This window comes from Simochromis diagramma, unplaced genomic scaffold (genome assembly GCF_900408965.1).
Source record: "Simochromis diagramma unplaced genomic scaffold, fSimDia1.1 OVJJ01000304.1, whole genome shotgun sequence".
In the NCBI taxonomy this organism is placed as follows: domain Eukaryota; kingdom Metazoa; phylum Chordata; class Actinopteri; order Cichliformes; family Cichlidae; genus Simochromis; species Simochromis diagramma.
The window spans coordinates 17,413,675-17,435,884 of NW_024387030.1; the positions used below are offsets into that span (position 1 = coordinate 17,413,675).

Genomic DNA, 22,210 nt, shown 5'->3' on the forward strand with positions numbered 1-22,210 from the left:
AGACATAAACAAGTACAAGACAGAAAACCCCCCACAAATGCATACCAATACAAAAAGGCAAAAAAAAAAAAAAAACAAAAAAAAAAAAAACCAACATCTGCGATCTGTCTTCCAAAACCCCTCCTCCCCTCAGAAGAAAATAAAAAATTAGATTTCTGTCACAAGTGGAACATTGCCACATTCCTAAGTACACAGAAAGGGCAAACACGAAAACAAGTATGTACAGTAGAGCACATGCACAAAAACATCTGCCATCCCTCAGAGCAGAGGTGGAAGTGGGCTGCACATGTTTTGCACAAGGGGTTCTCAGGTTTCACTAGGTAGGGAACCCCAAGGTTCTCCCAGTGAACGATGTGTCGTGCACAGCTGAGAAGCAGCTTTCGGAGCTTTGATCCACTTACCCGAAGGCACAAAATGAAGAACTTTGTTGGTCTCCATAGCTGAGCAAGTGGTGGCGAATGCACACTTCCTCTCTCCAACCGCCCCCCCTCCCCCCAAGTCAACCCATCATGGTTGTGTTATCCTGTGCTGATGAGTGTGAGATCACCTCTGCTCCCTTGCTCTGCTCTGTTTCTGACTGCCTCTCAGACACATGCAGTGACTCAGCCCCACTCTGCCTGCCTACTCACTCACTTGTCTGGGTCCTAGTGCCTTCTTCTTTACTGCTTTACACCAGGCCCACCAGTCAGCGGCGTATGGCAGGGCATCATGCTGCAAGGCAAACCCAACATCAGGACACACCTCCTCAGCAGAGTTCTCTTAACAATAACATGCAACAAGCCATCTTGTCAGCCATTTGTCCCTACACTTTCACAGAGCTTAAAATTCCCAAACTAGTTTCATAATGAATGTGAGATATTGCTTCACACTGACGTATGCATGTTCACTCACAGTGGCTGGTGTTATTAAACCAACAGTGGAACAGTGATGCAACAAAACCATCATGCATTTTTGCTGTGTGATCATTTTGATAAACAAGCCAGTATTAAAGCTTGCTGCTATATTTGATTTCCTCAGTTTTTCACTAACAATAAAGTATATTAAAATCAACTATAGCTATACAGACACTAGTATCTCTGGGGAATGCCTGTATTTGCCCACCAGAACCCACATTTATAAATCTCTCTTTCAACATGCTAAAACCGCTTTTTGCCAGTTTCAGTTTTCCTTCCAAGAAATAATTAAAAGCATATAGAAACAACAATACAATTTAACTTTTCCCCCAAATGCGAAATATTATTTTCATAATAAATTAAGTGCAACTGTAATTACAGGATCTTCTCTTACTAAAACACCTGAAAATAAAGTGCTCTGCTACTGGAAAGAGGTACAAATAAATGAAAAATAAATCAAAATGATTTGCATTTCCAACACTTTTAGACCATGTCTTTAACTCTCTCAGTCTTTTTTTTATAATATTATAGTTTTATAATTTGTATATATTTTCCATGTTTTGAAGCAAAATACTATTCAGACATCAATGAATGATCATATTTATATATCTTCTATTTGTGTTTTCATTTACCAATATCAGCTTGCAAAGCTGAATGCATATTACGATTTTTAACATATCTGATCACATGCAAATGTACTGAGGTAGTTACAAAAATAATGAAAATACATTTAAAAAAAAAAATCACCATACAGATTTGCAAATGATTCTCTTTATTTGTATAAACTGTATCCCTTAAAGTTTTTACTTTAATAGTTGGGCTTTATGAAAGAAATGGATGCATGTCATGCCCATCTCTGTCTTTGCATGTTTTCAATAAGTAGCTGCACTGTGTTTTAGCATTTTCTTCTATAGTTGACAATCTCAGTTGCTACCCTGATCACATTTGACTCACAATTAATTTTGCCTTGGTGTGAAAGAAACATGATGGCACAGATGTGACGATATTGGGAGTCAGAAGAAGAAAGCAATTGTGATAAAACAACTGAAGAACAAAAACTAGGTGCTTGTGGCTAGATAAAAAGACAGAGCCTGGGACCAGATTTGTGTTCACACCTCTTCATTCAGCAGCCGTCATCTTTGTCCAGAAAACAAGCTCCTGCTAAGAGTATGTGACCTTTCAGATCCCTGTTCAGCTGTAGATACTATAATGCAAAAACTAAAAATATGCAAATTGAATCAAGTTTTTTTTATTTAAAGAACACAAACTGAAGACGTGCTTGCACATTTCAATTTAAAAGGCAATCAACCAAGCTCATTCCTTTCTTTTTATGAGTTGTTTTCACTCATGAGATTGTCCTCACAAGTTGCATACAGCTGATCTTGCAAGATAAAATCCTACGACTTACAAAAAAAACCCAACCAACCAAAAAAAAAAAAAAAAAAAAAAAAAAAACTAAACATACATTGATTTCGATGAGGCTGCTGCCTCGGTTAAGTACAGCCTCCAAGAGACAGGACAACTTCTTGCTCATAGGACTCAAGCTAAAGTCACAGTGAAACAAATAAGGGCTATCGATAATCACATGGACCCACATAGCAAAATTGGTATGGCCCGGATCTGGCCCACACAATGTGATTACACATGGCCTACATACTGCAAAGAATGACGGCCCTTTGGTGGCCCAGATCTGGTTTGCCAGATGTGGCCCACACATGGGCCAGCACAAGGCCAGTTGCAGGCACTGGTGGTCCTGTGCTGGCCCATGTGTGGATTACCTCTGCTAAACCTACCTTAATCAAACCATGTAATAACAACATGTGGCAGAACATGCAAAAGTTTTATGCCATGTTGTATTACAACATGGCATTTGGGTCTTCTAACTAAAATAGGAAAATAGGAACATAAATAGTACCATCATTGTCAGACCTGGCACACATCTGGTTGACATACACTCTGCCATGACACCAGTCAGTCCGAAGTGCCAGCTTGGTGCCAGATCCGGGCCAGACCTGTTTTCTATGGGCCTGGGCCACATGAACCAAACCACAATCGAGCCAGATGTGGCATGCCATCACATAAACAGTGCCACCTATGCCAGGCCTGGCCCATATCTGGTACATGTCTTATCATGCCAGAAGTCAGCCAGCAGTGCCGACTTGATACCAGATCCGGGCCAGACCTCCTTACTATGTGGGGTGTCACATGGAATACAGCAGGTTAAAAACAATTGACTTCATTGGATGTCATCGTTCACATATCCACCCTAATTGAGGTAAACTGTTTAGTTGTGCTAATCTCACATGTATTGATTTTTAAGCTTGCACTATTGCTTTTTCACTATATACAAATGTATGGCAGGTAACAGAATGAATGCACATAACATAAAACTGAAAAAGAAACATTTTTAAATAATTTAATGAGCAAATGAACTGAATTGAAAGTCTTGTTCAAAGTCTCTTTTCATCCCTGTGAACTTATCATTGTAACAAATGTAACAATGCTTATTAAAACTAGGATTTTTAATAAGGAAAAAAATAGGTACAAGGAAAAAAAACATTTAACTTCATTTTAATTTTATTAATCTGACAGAAACTACTGAATAATAATAATAAAAAAAATAAGAATTCTTACCGTGATGTAAATGTTCTTTGAAAGGTCATTCATTTGCATAAGTCTGCAAGTACAACATCCCTATGTGTGGTATGGCCAATGGGTCTGTTTTGCATAAGAACTGTTACACACAGTTAGGGCAAATGCATCACTTTGTGAGCCAGAGCCCTTTCTCCCCAGAGGATAATTCGTGTTCTCACCAAACCCGTGTAGCACAGGTGTAAAGACATGTGTATTCTACTTAAACATCAATGTGCACAGCTACCTTACATGCCTATTTTTTGGTTATCAGTAAGAGTATATAAATGAAAGCCTACAGTACATAAACATAAGCTGGTAGTGTTTGGTACTTACAGCACCATGAAGACTTGCCCTCTTCCTGATTTATCAGTTTTTTACCATTTTGTTACACTTGCATGTTTCCAATGAAACAAATTTTAATATCAGACAAAGATAACCTGAGTAAATCCAAAATACCATTTTTAAATTGTTTCATTTATTAATGGAGGGGAAAAAAGCTATCCAAACTTACATGACCCAATGTGCCAGCATGAACTGCAATAAAGTATTTGTGATGATTGGCAATGAGTCTTTCACATCAATAGGGAGGAATTTTGACCCATTTTCCTTTGCAGAATTGTTTTATTTTAGCCACTTTGGAAGGTTTCAGCATGAACAGCCTTTTTGTGGTCATGCCAAATCACCCCAACATGATTTAAGTCCGGACTTTAACAAGGCCGCTCCAAAACCATTTCAAAACATTCATTTTGTATTTTGAGCCAATCAGATGGGGACTTGCTGGTGTGTTTTGGATCATTGTCCTGCTGCATAAAACAGCTTGCGCTTGTGCTTCATGGTACAAACCGATGGCCGGACATTCTCCTTCAGGATTTTGTGGTAGAGAGCAGAATTCATGGTTGTATCAATTACAGTAAGTTGTCCAGGTGCTGAACCAGCAAAGTAAGTCCAGACTACTACCACTATATTTGACTGCTGATATGATGTGCTTGGTTTTAAGACAGACATAACAGGACTCAAACCTTCCAAAATTTCAACTTTTGTCTGGTCAATCCTGGGAATATTTTCCCAAAAGTCTTGGGGATCATCAAGATGTTTATTTTGGCAACTGCGAGATGAGCCTTTGTATTAAAATCAGCAGTGATTTTTGCCCTGGAACTCACCCAAAGATACCAAATATGCTTAGTCTCCTTCTTATTGTTGTATCATGAACATTGACCATACCTAAGACAAGTGAGGCCTGCAGGACTTTAAATGTTGTGGCGTCTTTTGTAACATCCTGGATCTTTCGTTGTTGCGCTCTTGGAGTATGGCATTAAGTGTTGCTTTTTGCAATCCTTTACCTACTATCTATGTTTTTTCCCCACAGGTTCAATTTGAGTGATTTCTTGATTAAATGGGTCTGGAAGTAATCAGGCCTTTGTGTGGCTAGTGAACTCCGCTTAAAAAAAAACAACAACAACAACAACAACAAAAAAACAAAACAAAAAAACAAAAAGAAGAAAAAAGCTAATCATAGTTAATTCATGATTTAACAACAAGGGGGGTTACCTTTTTTAGCATAAGGCCAGGTAGGTTTGTATAGCCGTTTTTCCCTAAATAATTGAAAAGCATTTGATAACTGCGTCTTGTATTTACTTGGGTTAAATTGGTCTTATGTATTCGATGTATTCGCTGATCTGAACCACTGATGTGTGCCTAAAATGCGAAAATGTATGAAATCAGGAAAGAATCAGGAATACTTTTTTCATGGCACTGTATATGTCCTTGAAATGATCAAAAGTTTGAAGGTTCGATTTAGATTTGCTTCCATCTTTGTCACCAAAGTCAAATCTCATTAACATGGTGCCTCCTGGGTGCACCTGGGGTGTTTTGGGTACGGTGTCAAAATTAGATCAAATGAGTGGAAAGAAAAGAAAATATTTTAGATTAAGAAACAAAAACCTGAAAACACAAAATCCATTTTTAGAGTTTTATTCTTGCTTTTCAGCTTCTCTGTTCTTACAATTGGTGAACCCGTTTTGATGTTGAGGGTCAGCTTTGTGCCTACAGCCACAATGTGATATAGGTCATGTCAGACTTGTCCCACGAGTTTCCTACAGGCCATGTTTTCTGCTTATTTGTTTTTGTAGTTCTTATGTAGTTCAGCAAACTTCTAACAGCTACACACCAATAAAGCTGCACTTCAAAATACAATGGGTAAAAAAATCTAAACCTTTAATATGACTTATAACCTGTACAATTCAACTGAACAAACACCTTTTTATAACTGGGGAGAAATGTTAAGACTAGTTTTTAGCACACACCTGTCATCAGTTCCAGTGAGTTCATAAAAATCAAATAAAGTTAAATTGTTGCAGGAAGGACATTTACTCAGACATTTTAGTCGCCTAGGTCAGTGGTCCCCAACCTTTTGTGCGCCACGGACCGTTTATGTATGACAACATTTTCACGGACCGGCCTTTAAGGTGTCCCGGATAAATACAACAAAATAAAACCAGTACCAGTACCCAAAAAGAAGAAGATTTATTCATAACACCAGTGTTGGGTAAGTTACTTTAAATTAGTAACTTAGTTACATTACTAGTTACTTCCATCAAAAGTAACTCAGTTACTTCAAGTTACTCGTTACTTTCAAAGTAACTAGTTACTAGGGAAAGTAACTTTGGTTTTACTCAGAATTCTCTTGTTAATGTGTTGCTTCCATAACTTTGCCAGTCTTCTAGCTTGCTTACTTGCCACAAGTGCACTGTGCCACCTACCAAAGGAAAAAATAACGTGCATATTTCCACAAGAGAAATCCCACGCCTGGACCGTCGTTGACCGCCGCCATGATTCTAGCCTACGTCACAGCGTCATGTGCGCCTTTTACATCCAACACAAAAACTGCAGTCGTGGTGCTTTGATTGTACTCAGAACTCAGAAATTCTGCCTTCTGAATAGGAAGATGTAGGTAACACCAGACTGCAGATGGGCTGCATACAGGGCTGGACTGGGACAAAAAAATAGTCCCGGGCGTTTTGACTAGAGACCGGCCGCCATTATAGCAAAAATCAAAGCCTTTGAATGAAAACAAACACTGTTGTGACAGTGATCTACACTGTTCTGATGGTATATATGCATCAATCTATCAATCGTTTGTTGTAAGACTCAGATAATTATTTATTAAAAGCTAGACATTTGAAATGAGAATAAGAAAGTATTTCTTTGTGCCCCCCTCTCCCTTTTAATGCCCTACCTGGCCCCCTGGCAGCACTTTGCTAGATCCGCACCTGCACAGTTACCAGCTGTCAGCTACCTAAAAAAGGATCCTGGTGTTATTTGTCTCTCAGAAACAGTTCATAACTTCCCTTCAACTCATTCATGTCACCTAAAAGGTAAACCTGTTTCTCCATCACCTGTTCAGCTCTGATGACCCAGTAAGGACATCTCCTGCTTTCATCTTCATGTTTCCCTCTCACCAGATAACCAAACCATATCATGACCAGCAGGTTTTTTGCAGCTGTGGCTCCAGCAAACATCAGCTGATACTAGAAATTAATATTAAATAAATTCTAACAACAGCTGATCAAACGTGCTGCTGTTGTTTAGCGCGACATCCGCTGGTTTCCTCTTTCTGGCGCAAAGTGGACGATAAATAAACAAGAGAGAAAAGCCGATCAGCTGATCGTTGATCAGTTTCATGATTAAAGTAGCAACAGGAGAGGGAGGGGAGAGAATGAGAGAAGAAGAGGCAGCTGTGCAGCGTAAACACAGAATAACTCCAGCTTTGTGCCTTTTTCATTGTAGCTGAAGTCCGGGACAAAATGTTCCTTTTCACCTCAATAAGAAACGCGTAATAATTTCCTCTGAATACGAGACGATTCCGTTTTTTTAGGGAACGGTTGGCAACTCTAATAATTAACCGTATGAACAAAATAAAGTTCAACATCATTAACTTCATAGCACCACCCAGCTGTGTAGAAACTAGGGGTGGGTTTTTATAATCGATTTATCGATTAAAATCGATTCTGGCTTGGATAACGTAAAATCGATTCATTAAAATCCTGAATCGATTTTTTAATATTAATTTATTTTGCCCGAAATGCCAGAATCTCAGGTGAAAGATCACAAAATTTCAACAACCACCAAACAGCTAAGACAGTAAATGAGAGCAGGTACACGGCTTCTGCACAAAGACGTAAACACACAGCGCAGACCCGCGGTCGCCTTTCTCAGCTGACGGTCGGGGCTGAAAGCCGACAGCTCACTGATTCTGGTCCGCGGGTCCACGCTGTGTGTTTACGCCCTTTTTGCGCTGATCATATGGCTGTTAGTTTTATCTCTCTCCAAACAATATTGACCGAACCAGCAGCAAAAGAAGATCCAAACTACGCTTCACATAAACATCGTCATGAATTCCCTCTGACTTTTGCTGACTTTTCAGGATAAAAATCACACTTCATGCACAGCTCTCTCTCTCTCTCTCTCTCTCTCTCTCTCCTGCATTATTTGCTTGCTTGTTACGCACAAGTCTACCGTTGTTTACAGCGCTGTCGGCCGACGTTTTTTTCCCCTTTTACTTACTTCCGAAAAGTAAACCTAATTTCTGCCGTTCAATATTGAACAAATTTAAACTTTTTAAAATTAAGCAAAATGCAAAACGCTTAGCCGTGTCTCTAATAAAACCGCTTTAACTTCAGAGGTAATGTTCACGTGTTGATTAATGGTTTTCTTTCGTTTTTGATGTACTGCAGATTATTTTTATAAAATCCCAGGCCAGGAAAATCACCTTCATGTTTTTCTGTGTTTTATCTTCAGCTACTTTGACACAAAGGCCTCTGCTGTGATGCTCACATCTTTGATAAAGTCTTGCGTGTGTCAGCTTCCTTTTAATAGATACAAAAATATGTAAATGTACTGATCTGAATTATAATATTTCTGACTGTCAAAATTTCCCAGATTCAAATCGAATCGAATTAAATCGAATCGTGGATCGAATCGATTCGGGACCTTGTGAATCGGAATTGAATCGATTCTAGAAATCAGTGACGATACCCAGCCCTATTACTGAATCTGTCGAAGCTCCGCGATAGGCTCGTTATTCGTTACTTCGTGTGGTGGCTATCTAAATCCCAGTAACGAGTAACGCGTTCCTGATTTTGGCATAATAACTAGTTACCATGCTCGTTACCACAATAATAACGTACTGTAACGCCTTACTTAATAACGCGTTAGTCCCAACACTGCATAACACACAGGAAAAGACCCAGGGAAACGGAGTTACTGATAAAAAACATAATGCTAAAAACTGATAAAAACCCTGAAAAGCATAAATTTCACACCCAAGCCTTAACTCTTGCGGCCCGCTACCAAACGACTTACCGGTCCGTGGCCCGGGGGTTGGCGACCGCTGACCTAGACGAAACGCTACGGTCCCCAAGATCAAAGGGAAAGTTATGTTAGGAAAATGATACAAAAGAATGTCAGGCATTGGAGATAAGCTGGAACACAGTGAAGACAGTCACGTGGAAAAAATATGGCACAACAGTGATATTACCAAGAACTGGAACCCAGAAGTTGCAGAAATGTTTTTGCAAGACCTCGTTATGTACTACATGCGACAATACATGCGACATTCTTCATATGTCAGACTATGGGGTGGGATGGCACGACAGAAAGAATAGAACACAATAGAATAGAACTGAAAAGACTCAAATACCAACTGTGAAACTCTGTGGTGGCAGCATCATGGAGTTTTAAGTGATGGCCTTTATGAACAATTCCAAACCGTCACATCTGGCACAAAACATTAACCCCTCTACTAGAAAGCTGACGACAATGATGAATTTCCCCTTTGTGCACAACAACAACCTAAAGCATATATCGTAATTAACAAAGGAATGGCTTCACCAGAAGAATCTTAAAGTTTCAGAATGGCTAGCCCCAAGGCAAATGAAAATATGGGGGGGGGGTGCCCAAAAGAGGCCTATCAACAGAGAAGTCCTTGCAATCTGAGATTTGGCATGCTTGTGCACGGGAGAGTGGAAAACTGTGGCTAAGTTAAGATTTGCATAACCCAAAAAGACTAAATACAGCATCAAAGTCAAAAGAAACTTTCAAACTAATTTTTTTGTGAGACTTCTGAAATGATTGATCTCCGTCTTATTTTATTACATCTGGGAAAACTGAGAGGTTCGCAGGATTTTTAAATCCAATTTTGAAGCCCAGCTGATATTGGATTGATAATACCGATACTAATTTTGACATTTGACGATTTAAAAACCTGATATCAGCCAATATTTATTTTCTTCTGTCGAGAAACATGAATCAAACAGACTTGCCAACCATTTTTTAAGTGGAGTTATTACTTATTTATGCTCTACCTGATTCTGCTCAGATCAGCTGGTGGTTGTGTTTGTGGCCTTCGAAACACGTGTTACCAACAGAATAAATTGCACTTCCTCTGATGGACAAGCTATGCGATACTGATAGACTGGAAAATGGCCATTATCGACTCTAATCTAGTCAAATTAAAAAAAAAAAAAGAATTTAACAGGCTGGCAGGAATCTCAGTGCCATTTTGTTCGACGCTTGCTGCTAGCCTCCTGTTGCAAACTGATTTTGACACTCACTCCACCCGACCTCCAATCTCCTTTTCACCTCATGGTATTTAAACTCATCGTCCTTCACTACCACTGCTCCTTCCATCTTTACCTTTCCACCTGCTACTCTCTAATTCACACACACATATATATTTTGTCTTGCTTCTAATGACTTTCGTTCCTCTTCTCTCCAGGGCATACCTCTACCCGACCACGCTCTCTTCCACCTGCTCCCTACTCTCACTACAGATTACATCATCTGCAGTATCATACTCCATGAAGACTCCTGCTTGACCGCATATGTCAACCTCGCCATCAATATCATAAATCAGGGGGGGGCTCCGAGCCAATCCCTGATGCAATCCCTACCACCATCTTGAACCAGTCTTTCACTCCAATTGCACACCTCAACACTGAGTCATACATGTCCGTCACCAGCCTCACATACTTCTCCACCACTCCTGAAATCTTCATACCACATCTCCCAACTTTGCCACCCCTCTCCTTGCTGCCTCCTGTCTATTTCTTTTTTTAAATCTCCTGACTATCCCCATTTCTCTTTGCTTACCTCTTCCTTTGAATGCTTTCCTCATTCTACCACAAAGTCTTCTCGTCTTCTTTCATTTGTCCAGAGGATACACCAAGCACCTTCTTGGCAGTTTCTTCTCACCACTGCAGCTGTACTTTTCTATAAATCTGGTAACTCTTCCCTACCACTCAAGTCTGTGTCAACTCCTCACTGAACTCTGCTCAGTTGTCCTCTTTCTTCAGCTTTTAACATTTAATCATCATTTCTGTCTGGACGTGCTTCCTTTTCTTGATTTCCAAAGTCATCCCACAGACAAGCATCCAATGGTGCCTACCTACTTTGCTGTGAAAAAGTCTTTCCCCTTTCCAATTTCTTCATTTTTTGCCTATTTGTCATATGTTTTAGATCAAACTAATGGAAATACTAAACAGAGATTGTATTCTGTATTTAATTGGGCTTTAAATGATGAATCTAAAGGGAAAACAGGCCTCCAAACCTTACTGGTTCTATGTGAAAAAATAATTGCCCCCTAAACTTAATCACTGGTTGTGCCACCCTTGCCATCAAGAAGGGCAAGCAAGTATTTGCAGTAACTTGCAAAGGTGGGGAGTCTTTCGTGTCACTGAGGAAGAATTTGGCCCACTTTTCTTTCCTCCACTCTTACACAGCATGTCTCACCATTTCCCCTACAAACCATTTGTATCTTTTTTACTAAATTCACTACCATCTGTTTTTAGATTAACCAGATAACCTAAACCCACTACCTGCATGTCTTAGGACAATGGGAGGAAGCTTGAGAACCCAGAGAGAACCCAGGCAGACACGTGGAGAACATGCAAACTCCAATGACTGGAGAAAACAGTCTTAGATACTGGGACACACAGAGCAGGAAAGAGTCCACAGTAAAGGGAGTGAAAGAAAACATTTGCATTTACCGTAGTGATAATCTGAAGGGTATCAAATGTTGGCAATTGATTTTGGTAAACTGTCAAACTAATATACAGTTGGTATAAGTATCTGCCTTCCTCCTGCGAATGTGAACATGGTTGCCTAAAGGCAACGAAATGAACCATGCTTTCATTTCGTATTTGTGTGGTTCAAATGTGCACAGTTTGTACTGCATTTACTCATTTTATTTCTGCAGTTTTTTTTAATGTGTTACATTTCAGTTTCTATATTTCTTTTCCAGGTGTTTTCACATTGTTTTTGTATTTTGGGACAAAAATTCACACCAATAATACTTTAATACTATAATTATAGTATACTTATATATAGTACAGTATAGCATATGCATTGTTATATAGTGTAAAAGAAGCTGTTGTCAGCTCTTCTTCCTCTCACTCTCTCAGGTTATACCCTAGTTTCCAGCTGAGAGGTTGAAGTCAGGTCCAGTTCTCATTTCTGCTCAGAGTCACACATCTAGCAAAAATGCTGTCTCGCTTTACCAGCTAATTGGCATGAAAAGGTAGTCCCACCACACACCTAGAATGGGAACTCTCTGTGCAAGCCCTATCATCTGAAACTACAAATTTGTTTCATTTTTTTTTTTTTTTTTTTTCCCCCCACACAGAGAAGCATATGAAATGACCTGCAGCTACTCTCTGGGTAGTCATCAGCTGGTGCTATGACGATGAAGGTGGGAATGGCCTTCAGTAAGCTCACAGCTTGGTGTCTGTGTGTGCACGTGCGCGTGTGTGTAATAGTGAGAGATGAATCACCATGTGTGAACCGCTTTAACCACTAAAAAGCAATAAGGTGAACAGAGTGAGTTTAGTGGTTAGGACTCCCAGCTCGTAACCACATGTACCTTTCTGCTGGCCTCTGCCAGAAAGCCATACCTACTAATCAAGTGTGAATTACAAAACACTGGCACTGCAAACAAACAACAAAGCGAATCCAAATGGTAGAATATTTAGAAAGTAGGAAACAGGTTAAAGCCGTTGTTACATGTGACAGTTTGTTCTGGATCCCAGTTGTGGGGTTTCTAACAATATTGAGATAATCAATGAAACGTATCCACCCTGAACTATATTGTAATATGCTTTCATCAGACAAAAAACAGTTAAGAGCATGTGGCACACACCTTATCTAAACAACAGAGCCGGAGCTGACTTAAGGTTTAACAAGTCCCACAGTGTAAACAGCAGAATGTCAACACAGTGGTTGTTTCATAAAGAAATATTTAACATGAGCTGAATAGTCTGAAGAGCAAAGAATTACAGTGGGAATAATGTTATTGTTGGTATATCCATTATATCAAAAAGAAAGCCACAAAAACTCAAGCTCAAATAAATGATAAGATATTAAACTTGGTGTTCAGTGTCTTCATGAAGGACACTTTGGCACATAGGAGTGACCGGGGATCCAACCACCACCTTTCTGATTAGCTGATAACCTGCTTTACCTCTCGGCTGCCTTGCACTTTGGTGCATCATGGTACTTCAGCATCTCTGGTACCGGTCGGTTACAGAGGAGACATGGTGTTGGTGATGTTGTCTAAATTCACTAACAGACCTCTGCCTTGTATACAAGCTTTATAGTATCTTAGTATCTCAGCCAGACACCTTGTGAAAAATCTGCTGGTATCTTGTTGAATTCAGCTGGCTAAACCCACAAAGAACCATGAATATGAGAAACAGCAGGACAAATTATATGACTTATTTCTAAGTAATTTTACCCATGCTGCACCACTATATCCAATCTAAGGGTTCCGCCACCAGCCAAATCCCCCTTTAACCCCTGAGAATATCCCCAATAAAATGGCATCTAGACTACTGTCCTATCCTATAGTAAATTGAAGGTTTTCCTTCTTGTTGCCCCAAGTGGACGAAATTCGATTTTTATTTGTTTTTGCTCTTGAAACCGACAATTTCTCCTGAGGAGACTCCACACTCTCACAATGTCCCAAATTAGCAAGAGTGACATTCTGGTGTCTGTGTTTTCATGCTCTCAACTGCAGGAGAGTGTCAGCTTGGAAACTGTTTTCTCTGAAAGCCTCAACCTTAAAAAAAAAAAAAAAAAACTATACAGGCATAGTCCTCAGATCAATCCATCAAGTAGAAATGACTTCTGCATAAATTATGCACATCTATAGGGAAGAAGATCATAGAGGTCTCTTATTAAGCTGAATTTGATTCCTTCCATTTCACAGAGTTCCCCTCAGATGAGTTTGCAATGTTTTTTTAAATTGTACCAAGCCCAAAGTAGAATATGCAAGTATTGCACAATGAAAACATACCCTTGCCTGCACTTTTGAAACATATTTAAAATGCTTCAATTGCTAACAGGGTGTGATAATAGTTCACTCACATTCCCATGGCCTTGTCACTGGTTTACCACTGTTCCTTCCCAGTCATCGGGCCATCACATTTTGGTCCTTGTCAGACTCACTCAATTCCAGGATAACTGTAGAACCACTTTAAATTTAAAATACATGAGGTTCCATCATAGTTGCTCTCCCCATGGTGAAAATCAGACACTATGACTGCTTTTCCTAGATGCTGCTTTGACTACATCATTGGTGGGTGGAGATCATAGACCAGTAGAAGAGAGCCAAGGATCGGTCAGCGATCTCTCTCGGTCCTGTCACCAGGCAGCCATTTTCAGTAGGTGAATCTACAAGAATGTTTCGGCTGCTACATTGTTAGCAGAAGATTTGGGTGCCAAATTATTAAGTGAGTGATGGTGGAAAAACTGAAAATATTTTTGTGTAAAAGTTCTTTAAATGGTCTGTTTTTTAAGGGTTAAAGGCTTTGTTACCTTTTGGATGTGCACACTTTTGTTTGAATCTCAAAAATCTGTTAATTTGTGCACATAAATTTTAGTTTTCTTTGTCAAGTATGACCATTTTGCTAGATACTGGAATATGCACACATAGAAAGCCAGGCTGAAATCCTGTGACAACTGATTTGTAGTCTAGTATTGCACATGCTGCTGCATTTTATGCTGTGTCCTTTTGTCCTTGTGCCAGATGTCAGGATGTGGTGTACGACTCATTAGGATGCCAACTTGCCTCTGCATGGGGGTTAACGTTTTTCACTTGGCTTTTTAAAGCCTGATGGAAGATCCTGCTTTATAGAAGTTACAGGGTAAGATAGCTGGATCTGCAATAGTGTAGAAATAATGGTAATACTGCATAGCAAGTAATGAATCGCAAACAGCAACAGCTATTGCCTCAATGAGTCATCAATCAGTGAGGGAATCCTGCTCCCTCCTTTTGACTGGGAACAACCATCATTAGCAGCTGTGTGTGTGTGTGTGTGTGTGTGTGTGTGTGTGTGTGTGTGTGTGTGTGTGTGTGTGTGTGTGTGTGTGTGTACACTGTAAGTATGCGTGTGCTTGTGCATTAACCACACCTCAGTGTCTGCATGTGTAGGCGCTGATCTTGTCTTTCTGTCTATGTGTAGGAGTCTATTTTGCCTTTCTGTTTGTATGCGTCTATTATCTAGTGTGGTTGTCAGCTTTTCCATGTGTGTTTATTAGGGGAGGTCCCTTTCTTTGTTGTTGTTTTTTTTATGCTGGCTGGCACAGGAAGAGAGACAGACAGTAATATTCATAATAACACTCGGGAATAAAGAACATTGCTGAAGGAAATGGAGAGAGAAAGACAAAGAAGATGAGGGTAGCAGCTGGTTGTCGTTACTCTGCTGCCCATACACTTCACTGCAGGAGCTATCAGTATATACAGTAGGCTCCAGCAATCCCCTCTCTATGGATACAAGTAACTGTATGTGTGTGTGTGTGTGTGTGTGTGTGTGTGTGTGTGTGTGTGTGTGTGTGTGTGTGTGTGTGTGTGTGTGTGTATAAACTTTCAGTAGCTGAAAGCATTGCCAAGGGGATGAGGTTATATTTCAGGTCACAAACTAGCTAGAGATTTAATTTGAAGAAGAACAACTTGATTATGTTCTCTCAGGCAAAAACAGCTTAAGGAAATATAACTAAGATGACACAGGTGAACACACGAGCACATGTATACACACACACACACACACACACTGCATCCCACACTGACTTTACTTGCGTGGGTTGCACAGGGATTTGGCAACTCATTTGAGCTTTTTTAAAAACGTACGTTTATCCAAAAAAAAAAAAAAAAAAAAAAAAACACGTTGTCTTCCACATTTTTTTTGAAGTTCAATCACTAATAATCAGCCAGACCTACAAAAAAGCCAGATGCTGTTGTGGCAGTCTTTGATATCGTCTTGAGTCTATCACCCTGCAGCCCGACAGACTCTAGCATCACCATCTTGGACTGCAGGAGGCAATGGTTCTTCTTAAACCTCGACTAAACTTTCCACATCTGCGAGTCCATTATGGTTCAAGTGACGCATATTTTGTCATCAGAATGTGAAGGAGTTTGTTTTTCCACTGATCCGTTGAGAATTCACATTACAGTGCACCAATTATAGACACATCCCACGTGGCGGACTTCAGTAAAGTATAATGCCAGGTCTCCAGTTGTCCATGTCAGTCTAACTAGAACCTGCAGCAGGTGGAGAATTGTTTCATATGGCTGAACACCAGCCTCACCAAGGTTGCAGAATCAGCACTAATCATAGCCCTACCACGCAACAAGAGTCTCACTGGAAAGGCAGTTGAATATTATTTATTTGGCATCATGTATCTGGCAATGAAAATATTTACTAAGGAGCACTTAATAAAGGGTACCGTTAACTGTGCATGAGTCCATGCAGAGACATACCCCAATACTGCAACAAATAAAATTCAAATCTGCAGGTAACACTACAGTGTTATCTGCATGCCCGAATTAATCCCAGCCTTCTTCATTCAGCTCCTCTCTTTAGAGTTCACCACAGCAGATCATCTGCATCATATCACCCTATACCAGGGGTCTGCAACCTTTAACACCCAAAGAGCCATTTGGACCCGGTTTCCACGCAAAACAAAAACACTGGGAGCCGCAAATACTTTTTGACATCTAAAATGAAGATAACACTGTATATATTGTTTGTTACCTTTATGCTTTGTGTGAACAACTAAGGTGTGTTGCTTATGAACTCCATGAAGTGCTACAGAGAAAATTACATTTTATTTATGTAGTTAACACATTTTGAACTCTTAAAGAAATGTAACAAAAGGAAAGACACCCAGCTGAACTAAAATGATCCATGTAGCAAAGAAAAACTGTTGTGAGCTGCCACCCTCATATCGCCTTTGGGTTTTTGGAGCCTTGACCTGACTTTTAAAAAATTATTTGAAAAAAGCACTATGCTGCTAAAAAATGAAAAATATATATTTGCAAAATTCTGCCTAAATATGTATTTTACCTGGTTAATGTGTTTGGCGGGGCGTCATCTGCAGCACTGCAGGGGAGGCGGACGCACCTGAGCGGCACCCGCAATCACGCCTCGCCGCCTTAACGTCTGTGCTATCTATGCTGTTGTTGGTATGTGTCGGGCTGTGAGCTGAAAAGCTACAGCCGGCTGTGTGCGTACAGCAACCGCGTGTGAAAAGTGGTCAATAAAGAGATGCTGAAAAGCATATTCATGCAAACATCGTCAGGTCTGCCGTCGTATGTTTACAATGGGACTTCTGTGCACAGCGTCTGCAAATTGGGGCTTTAATCTTTACGCAGGACTGTAAGCTGTCGTCTGTGAGCCGTGAGCGGTGTTTGTTTTTAACATAGTTCACGGTGGAGAACAGCTGCAGACATAATGTGGATCCGAAGCTCCATAATTGGCCTACCTGGGGTTGAAAGTCTCGATAAATGCACGGCGTTTCGTACACCGGCTTCCGCGAGTGTGACGCTTATTTTGAGCGATGAAAAAAATAATAATAAAATATAATTTTATTTTTATATCTCAATATCACAATAATCTTCCAATTTAGAACTACAAGTTAAAAAAAAAAAAAAAAAAAAACTAACATAAATAAAATACACTTCAGCTAAATACTTCTAATTTATTTTCCCAAACCATGCGGAGCCACACTATACGGACTAAAGAGCTGCATGCAGCTCCGGAGCCGCAGGTTGCCGACCCCTGCCCTATACCTAGCATCCTCTTTTATCAGACCAATCCTCTGCATATCCTCGTTAACTACATCTATGAACCTTTGAGGCCTTCCTCTTTTCCTCCTGCCTTTGCAGTTCCATCTTCAACATCCTTCGTCCACTATCCACTATCCCCTCCTTCCTCCAATAACCTTGCTTAACTAACTTTGACTGCAAACTGCTCAACCTGAGCTGTTTTTTTTTTTTTTTATATATAAAGGACCAAATCACAACATTAGTCACTTCAAGCCACTTTATACTGAGAGAAAACACCAGCTATCAGAAAACCACTATAAGGTAAGCACTTGGCGACAGTTGTGAAGGAAAAACTCCCTCCCTGATGTATCCATTTATAATTCTGCCCTCCTGGTCACTCCCAACACCTCCTATCCAGTCTTTCTGTCACCACCACAGTCTCCAAACTATACACATGTCCTTTCAATCTTGCTGTGGTCACAAAATACCCCTGACACTTTTCTCCACCCACCGACTCCATCCTGCCTGAACTCTCCTCTTCACCTCTCTTGTACACTGTCAGTTGCTTTGGATGGTTGACTGCAGGTATTTAAACGTATCCTCTATTCATTACAGCTGCTCCTTCCATCTTCACCCCCCCCAATTTGCACACATCTATTCTGTGTTCTGAATTTCATTCCTGTACTTCCACCTGCTCCAGACTAGATGGACACTGACTGTTGCACTAGATGGCTGCCACTCCCATACAATGATGCAGCTGGGAGTCTCTTGTTTAACCGAGATTCTTCTTTAATGCCGTTGTCTGCAGATGGAGGTTCTGTCTCTAATTCTGCAGTCTTTACCTTATAAAATAAAGCACCTTGAGACAGCTGATGTTGTTCTACATAAATAAAAGTGAACTAACACAAATGGGTCCAGTAATACATCAAGTGAGGGTAAGATGCAGCTTAGAAGCTGACTTGCAACCTTGCACTGCAAAGGCTGATATGATCAGAGACAGGCAGTATATAGTTTGATAATATCATCTATGAGGACGGGAGAGAGCAGTTCGGGGAAATAACTTGAAGGAAATCACGTTCCAAGATCAACAGGAAAGGAGTGAAAAAACAAAATCCAAAACCCAGAAAAGTAGAGGCTAGGAAGACGCAAAAGAGAGGGAGACGGCAATATCTGAAGGAGCTTTTAGAGTGACATCAGGAGCTGGGTATCATATGTGAGGGGAGCAGAGCAGATTTTCAATCATGGGTAGGTGAAAAGGAGAGAGGACATAGTTTTTTCACTGCAACCTCTGTGAGTACACACATTGTGCACTTGAGGAGAAAGCACTGAGCGTGAGGCTGCCAAAGAAGAATTGAACATGCAAAAAGCCAACTAAGTGTTCTACAAAAAGATTTATACTCAGCCCTGGACAGCCAGGGACCTAGAGACCCCACCACTACACAGTAGAACTATGTGGTGGAGCTGAAATTGGTTGAAATATAAGTTGCTTTGAAGAACAAAGTCATTCTGAATGAATAGTACACAGTTTTGAATATGTTCAATTCAGAAGAACATTCAAGAAAGGTCTCTCAAAAAAAATTACAAAGTATTAAGACCTCCACTTTTTCAGGCTCGACTTAGGAGAAAGCCTTTGGCTGCGTCCTGCACAAGTCCATCTTATTCCTTGGACTTCTTACTGTAGATCCTAAAGTTCTACAATGACTTTTCACCTTTCAGAAGCATTCTGTGCACTTCTCTTTCCTCTAAGCTACAAAGAGAGTTGTGAGAATAGAGAAAGCCTCTCTCCTGAGAAAGAGTCCTTTAATAAGGGTCACTCAATCTGAGGCACAAAGAGCTTCTCCAGTATTTGGTGCATTTAAACCAAGTGTTTTATAGCAATAAAGTTTACACAAAAAAAAAAAAAAAAAAAAAAAAAAAAAAAAAAAAAAAAAAGTAATGTGCACTCAAAAACTCTTCAGATTTGAAACTACTTTTTCCAACTTAGAAAAGGAGCATTTTGCCCCAGTCAACCCATCTGAGTATGACTAATGCTTTCCAAACAGAACCATTTATTTCATCTGGTTAACATTTCTGTATTCTTTTAACAACACTATCCATCTGTCTGTCAGTCTATAGATAGGAGAAAACACAATTATTGTAATGTCAATTTTTTCCAAATGTATTCCAACTTCATCTATATGATTTGTTTTTGATTAAACCTCTAGAAAATGTTTTATACTGGCTAATAAAGCTGAACTCTTAAAAACACATCGAAACCAAACATTGTAAGCACTGTAAATGCAAGCACTACCAATTTGTCCTCAAGTGAAAATGAATATACTGCCTACTTATTGAATCACACAAAAGATAAAAGTTTTGGTAGTGACAAAAATATTTATGTGTCACATGCTTTGTCACTTCAACATTCAAAGACCTTTACAGGGTCTGTATAGTAAGATTGCAGAAAGGCAAAAATCAAAAACAAAACACTCAGACACTAAAAATTACTAATGCGTCAGTAAAGCTCCAATTTCAGCAAAATTAACACAGTAAACAATTATCATAAAGGCTAAACTGCCTGGTGCAAACAGTGTTAGCTGTTTAACTGTTCCTAATCACTCTATAGCCACAGTAGTCTTCTATAGAGCAGGGCGATATGACCAAAAATATTTATCACGATATACATTTGAAAATTTGCGATAACAATATAACTGACGATATAACTGACACCAGACAAAACACTTTACAACTCCACAACTTTATTAGTGCAAAAAAACAAAAAAACAAACAGAACATCACTGTATTTTCACTTAAACAAGCAGCTGGTTTTTTTTTTGTTTTGTTTGTTTTTTTGTTTTTTTTTAAAAAAATGTGCATTAAAGTTACATAAAAATTTAACAGGCAAATGCAAAAAAACCCTAAAAAAACCCCCAAAACAAAACACCCCCCAAAAAACTGTAACCCCCAAAAACATAAATCAAAAATCCAAACATGAACTCAGTAATGAGTAGCTCCACCGTTATTGTTGATCTGTTCAAAAATTCATTGAGGCATGTTTGATGCAAGTGGCAACATTTCTCCAAGTGGTGAAGACGGTCACATGAAGGGCATCTACTGTCTGAAACTGTTGTCTATTTTTGTAAACTTCCCTTGCCATCTATCCCCAAAGGTACTCAATTGGATTTAGATCAGGGGAACACACAGGGGGGGGGGGGGGGTCCAAAAGAGTGTTTCTATGTTATTCTTCTGGAAGAAGTCCATTGTCCTGCGAGCTTTGTGTACTGTAGCGTTGTCCTGTTGAAAAGCCCAGTCATTACCACACTGACGAGGGCCCTCAGTCATGAGGGATGCTCTCTGCAACATCTGGACATAGCCAGCGGACATTTGACGCCCCTGCACCTCCTGAAGCTCCATTGTTCCACTGAAGGAAAAAGCACCCCAGACCATTATGGTGCCCCCTCCACTGTGGCACGTAGAAAACATCTCAGGTGGGCCCTGCTTGTCAGTAATGTTGGAAACCATCAGGACCATCAAGGTTAAAAACTTTCTCATCAGAGAATAAAACTTTCTTCCACCTTTCAATGTCCCGTGTTTGGTGCTCTCTTGTCCAAACGGTCAGTTCTGTGGTGTTCAAGGAGACGAGGCCTTTGAAGACGTTTTTTGTTGTTAGTCTCAGATGCTGCCCGATGGTTATGGGGCTAAAGTCGGCACCAGTAATGGCCTTAATTTGGGTCGAGGATCGACCAGTTTGATGGATAACCAATTGGATCCTCTGGTTCAGTGCTGGTGAAATATTTTTGGGTCTTTCTCTTGACTTTTCTGTTCCATAACCCTCAGGATCATTTAAGAAATTCCAAATCACTGTCCTACCTCATCAGTGATGGCGTGCTGCGAGAGACCCTGATTATGCAATTCAACAACCTGACCACGTTCAAAAAGGGAACCTTTTTTTGCCATCAGAACTTCATGACAGCGTGACTACCTGACTGAAAAAGACCATGAATCCACATTTTTGCACAGATTTGGCCTTTTAAAGGCACGGGGTCCTCAACTTTTGATCAGCTGTCAAACAGCCTGTTTCAGTTCAAGTGCTCTTTTCAATAAATTCCATGTTCAAAATATGTTTGTCTCACTCCTATTTCTTCTCGTTGCATGTTGAAGCTCTACTTGGAACCTTGTTAAGATCCAACCATGCAAAATATGATTTTTTGCCATTTTTCAAGTGGTCTTAAACTTTTGATCGGGACTGACAATCCCACTGCAAATGACACCTTTACATAAATAACTAAATAAATAACATGGTGCAGAGCCCTACTGCAAGTAAGTTACATTTCCTGTGTCTCTGTATGTTTTTTTACATTTTTTTTTAGATAATTGCAGTACTTTCTCTGGCCTCACAACTCTTACACTCTACAATAGAGTTGGAGACCATTTACTATTTCAAAGGAAAAATATTTTTGAATTACCAAAAGGTATTCTTGGTGCGGTCGGCAGGTTGCCAGCATGACATCTTCAACAAATTGTTTTGATGATCAGACATTAAGTGGTGCAAGATTATGCAAACTGCTAAATGCAAGGATACTTCAGTATCTGGGGCTGTGGACCT

The 22,210-nt window shown here is 39.9% G+C and overlaps 1 protein-coding gene across 5 annotated transcripts in view; it reads right to left on the reverse strand.

Annotated features, from left to right (window-relative positions):
- The window catches only part of slc4a11 (solute carrier family 4 member 11), a 105,472-nt gene that overhangs the window by 71,832 nt on the left and 11,430 nt on the right, over positions 1–22,210 (reverse strand). The window contains exon 1 of one of the 5 annotated variants that reach the window (XM_040042320.1): positions 402–573. The exons of 3 other annotated variants lie outside the window; for them this stretch is intronic. In XM_040042320.1, the coding sequence (XP_039898254.1) occupies positions 402–438 (37 nt within the window). In that variant the 5' untranslated portion in view covers positions 439–573. Of the gene's footprint in view, positions 1–401; positions 574–22,210 lie in introns of those variants that run through there. One more of the 5 variants, XM_040042323.1, reaches the window with a different exon arrangement.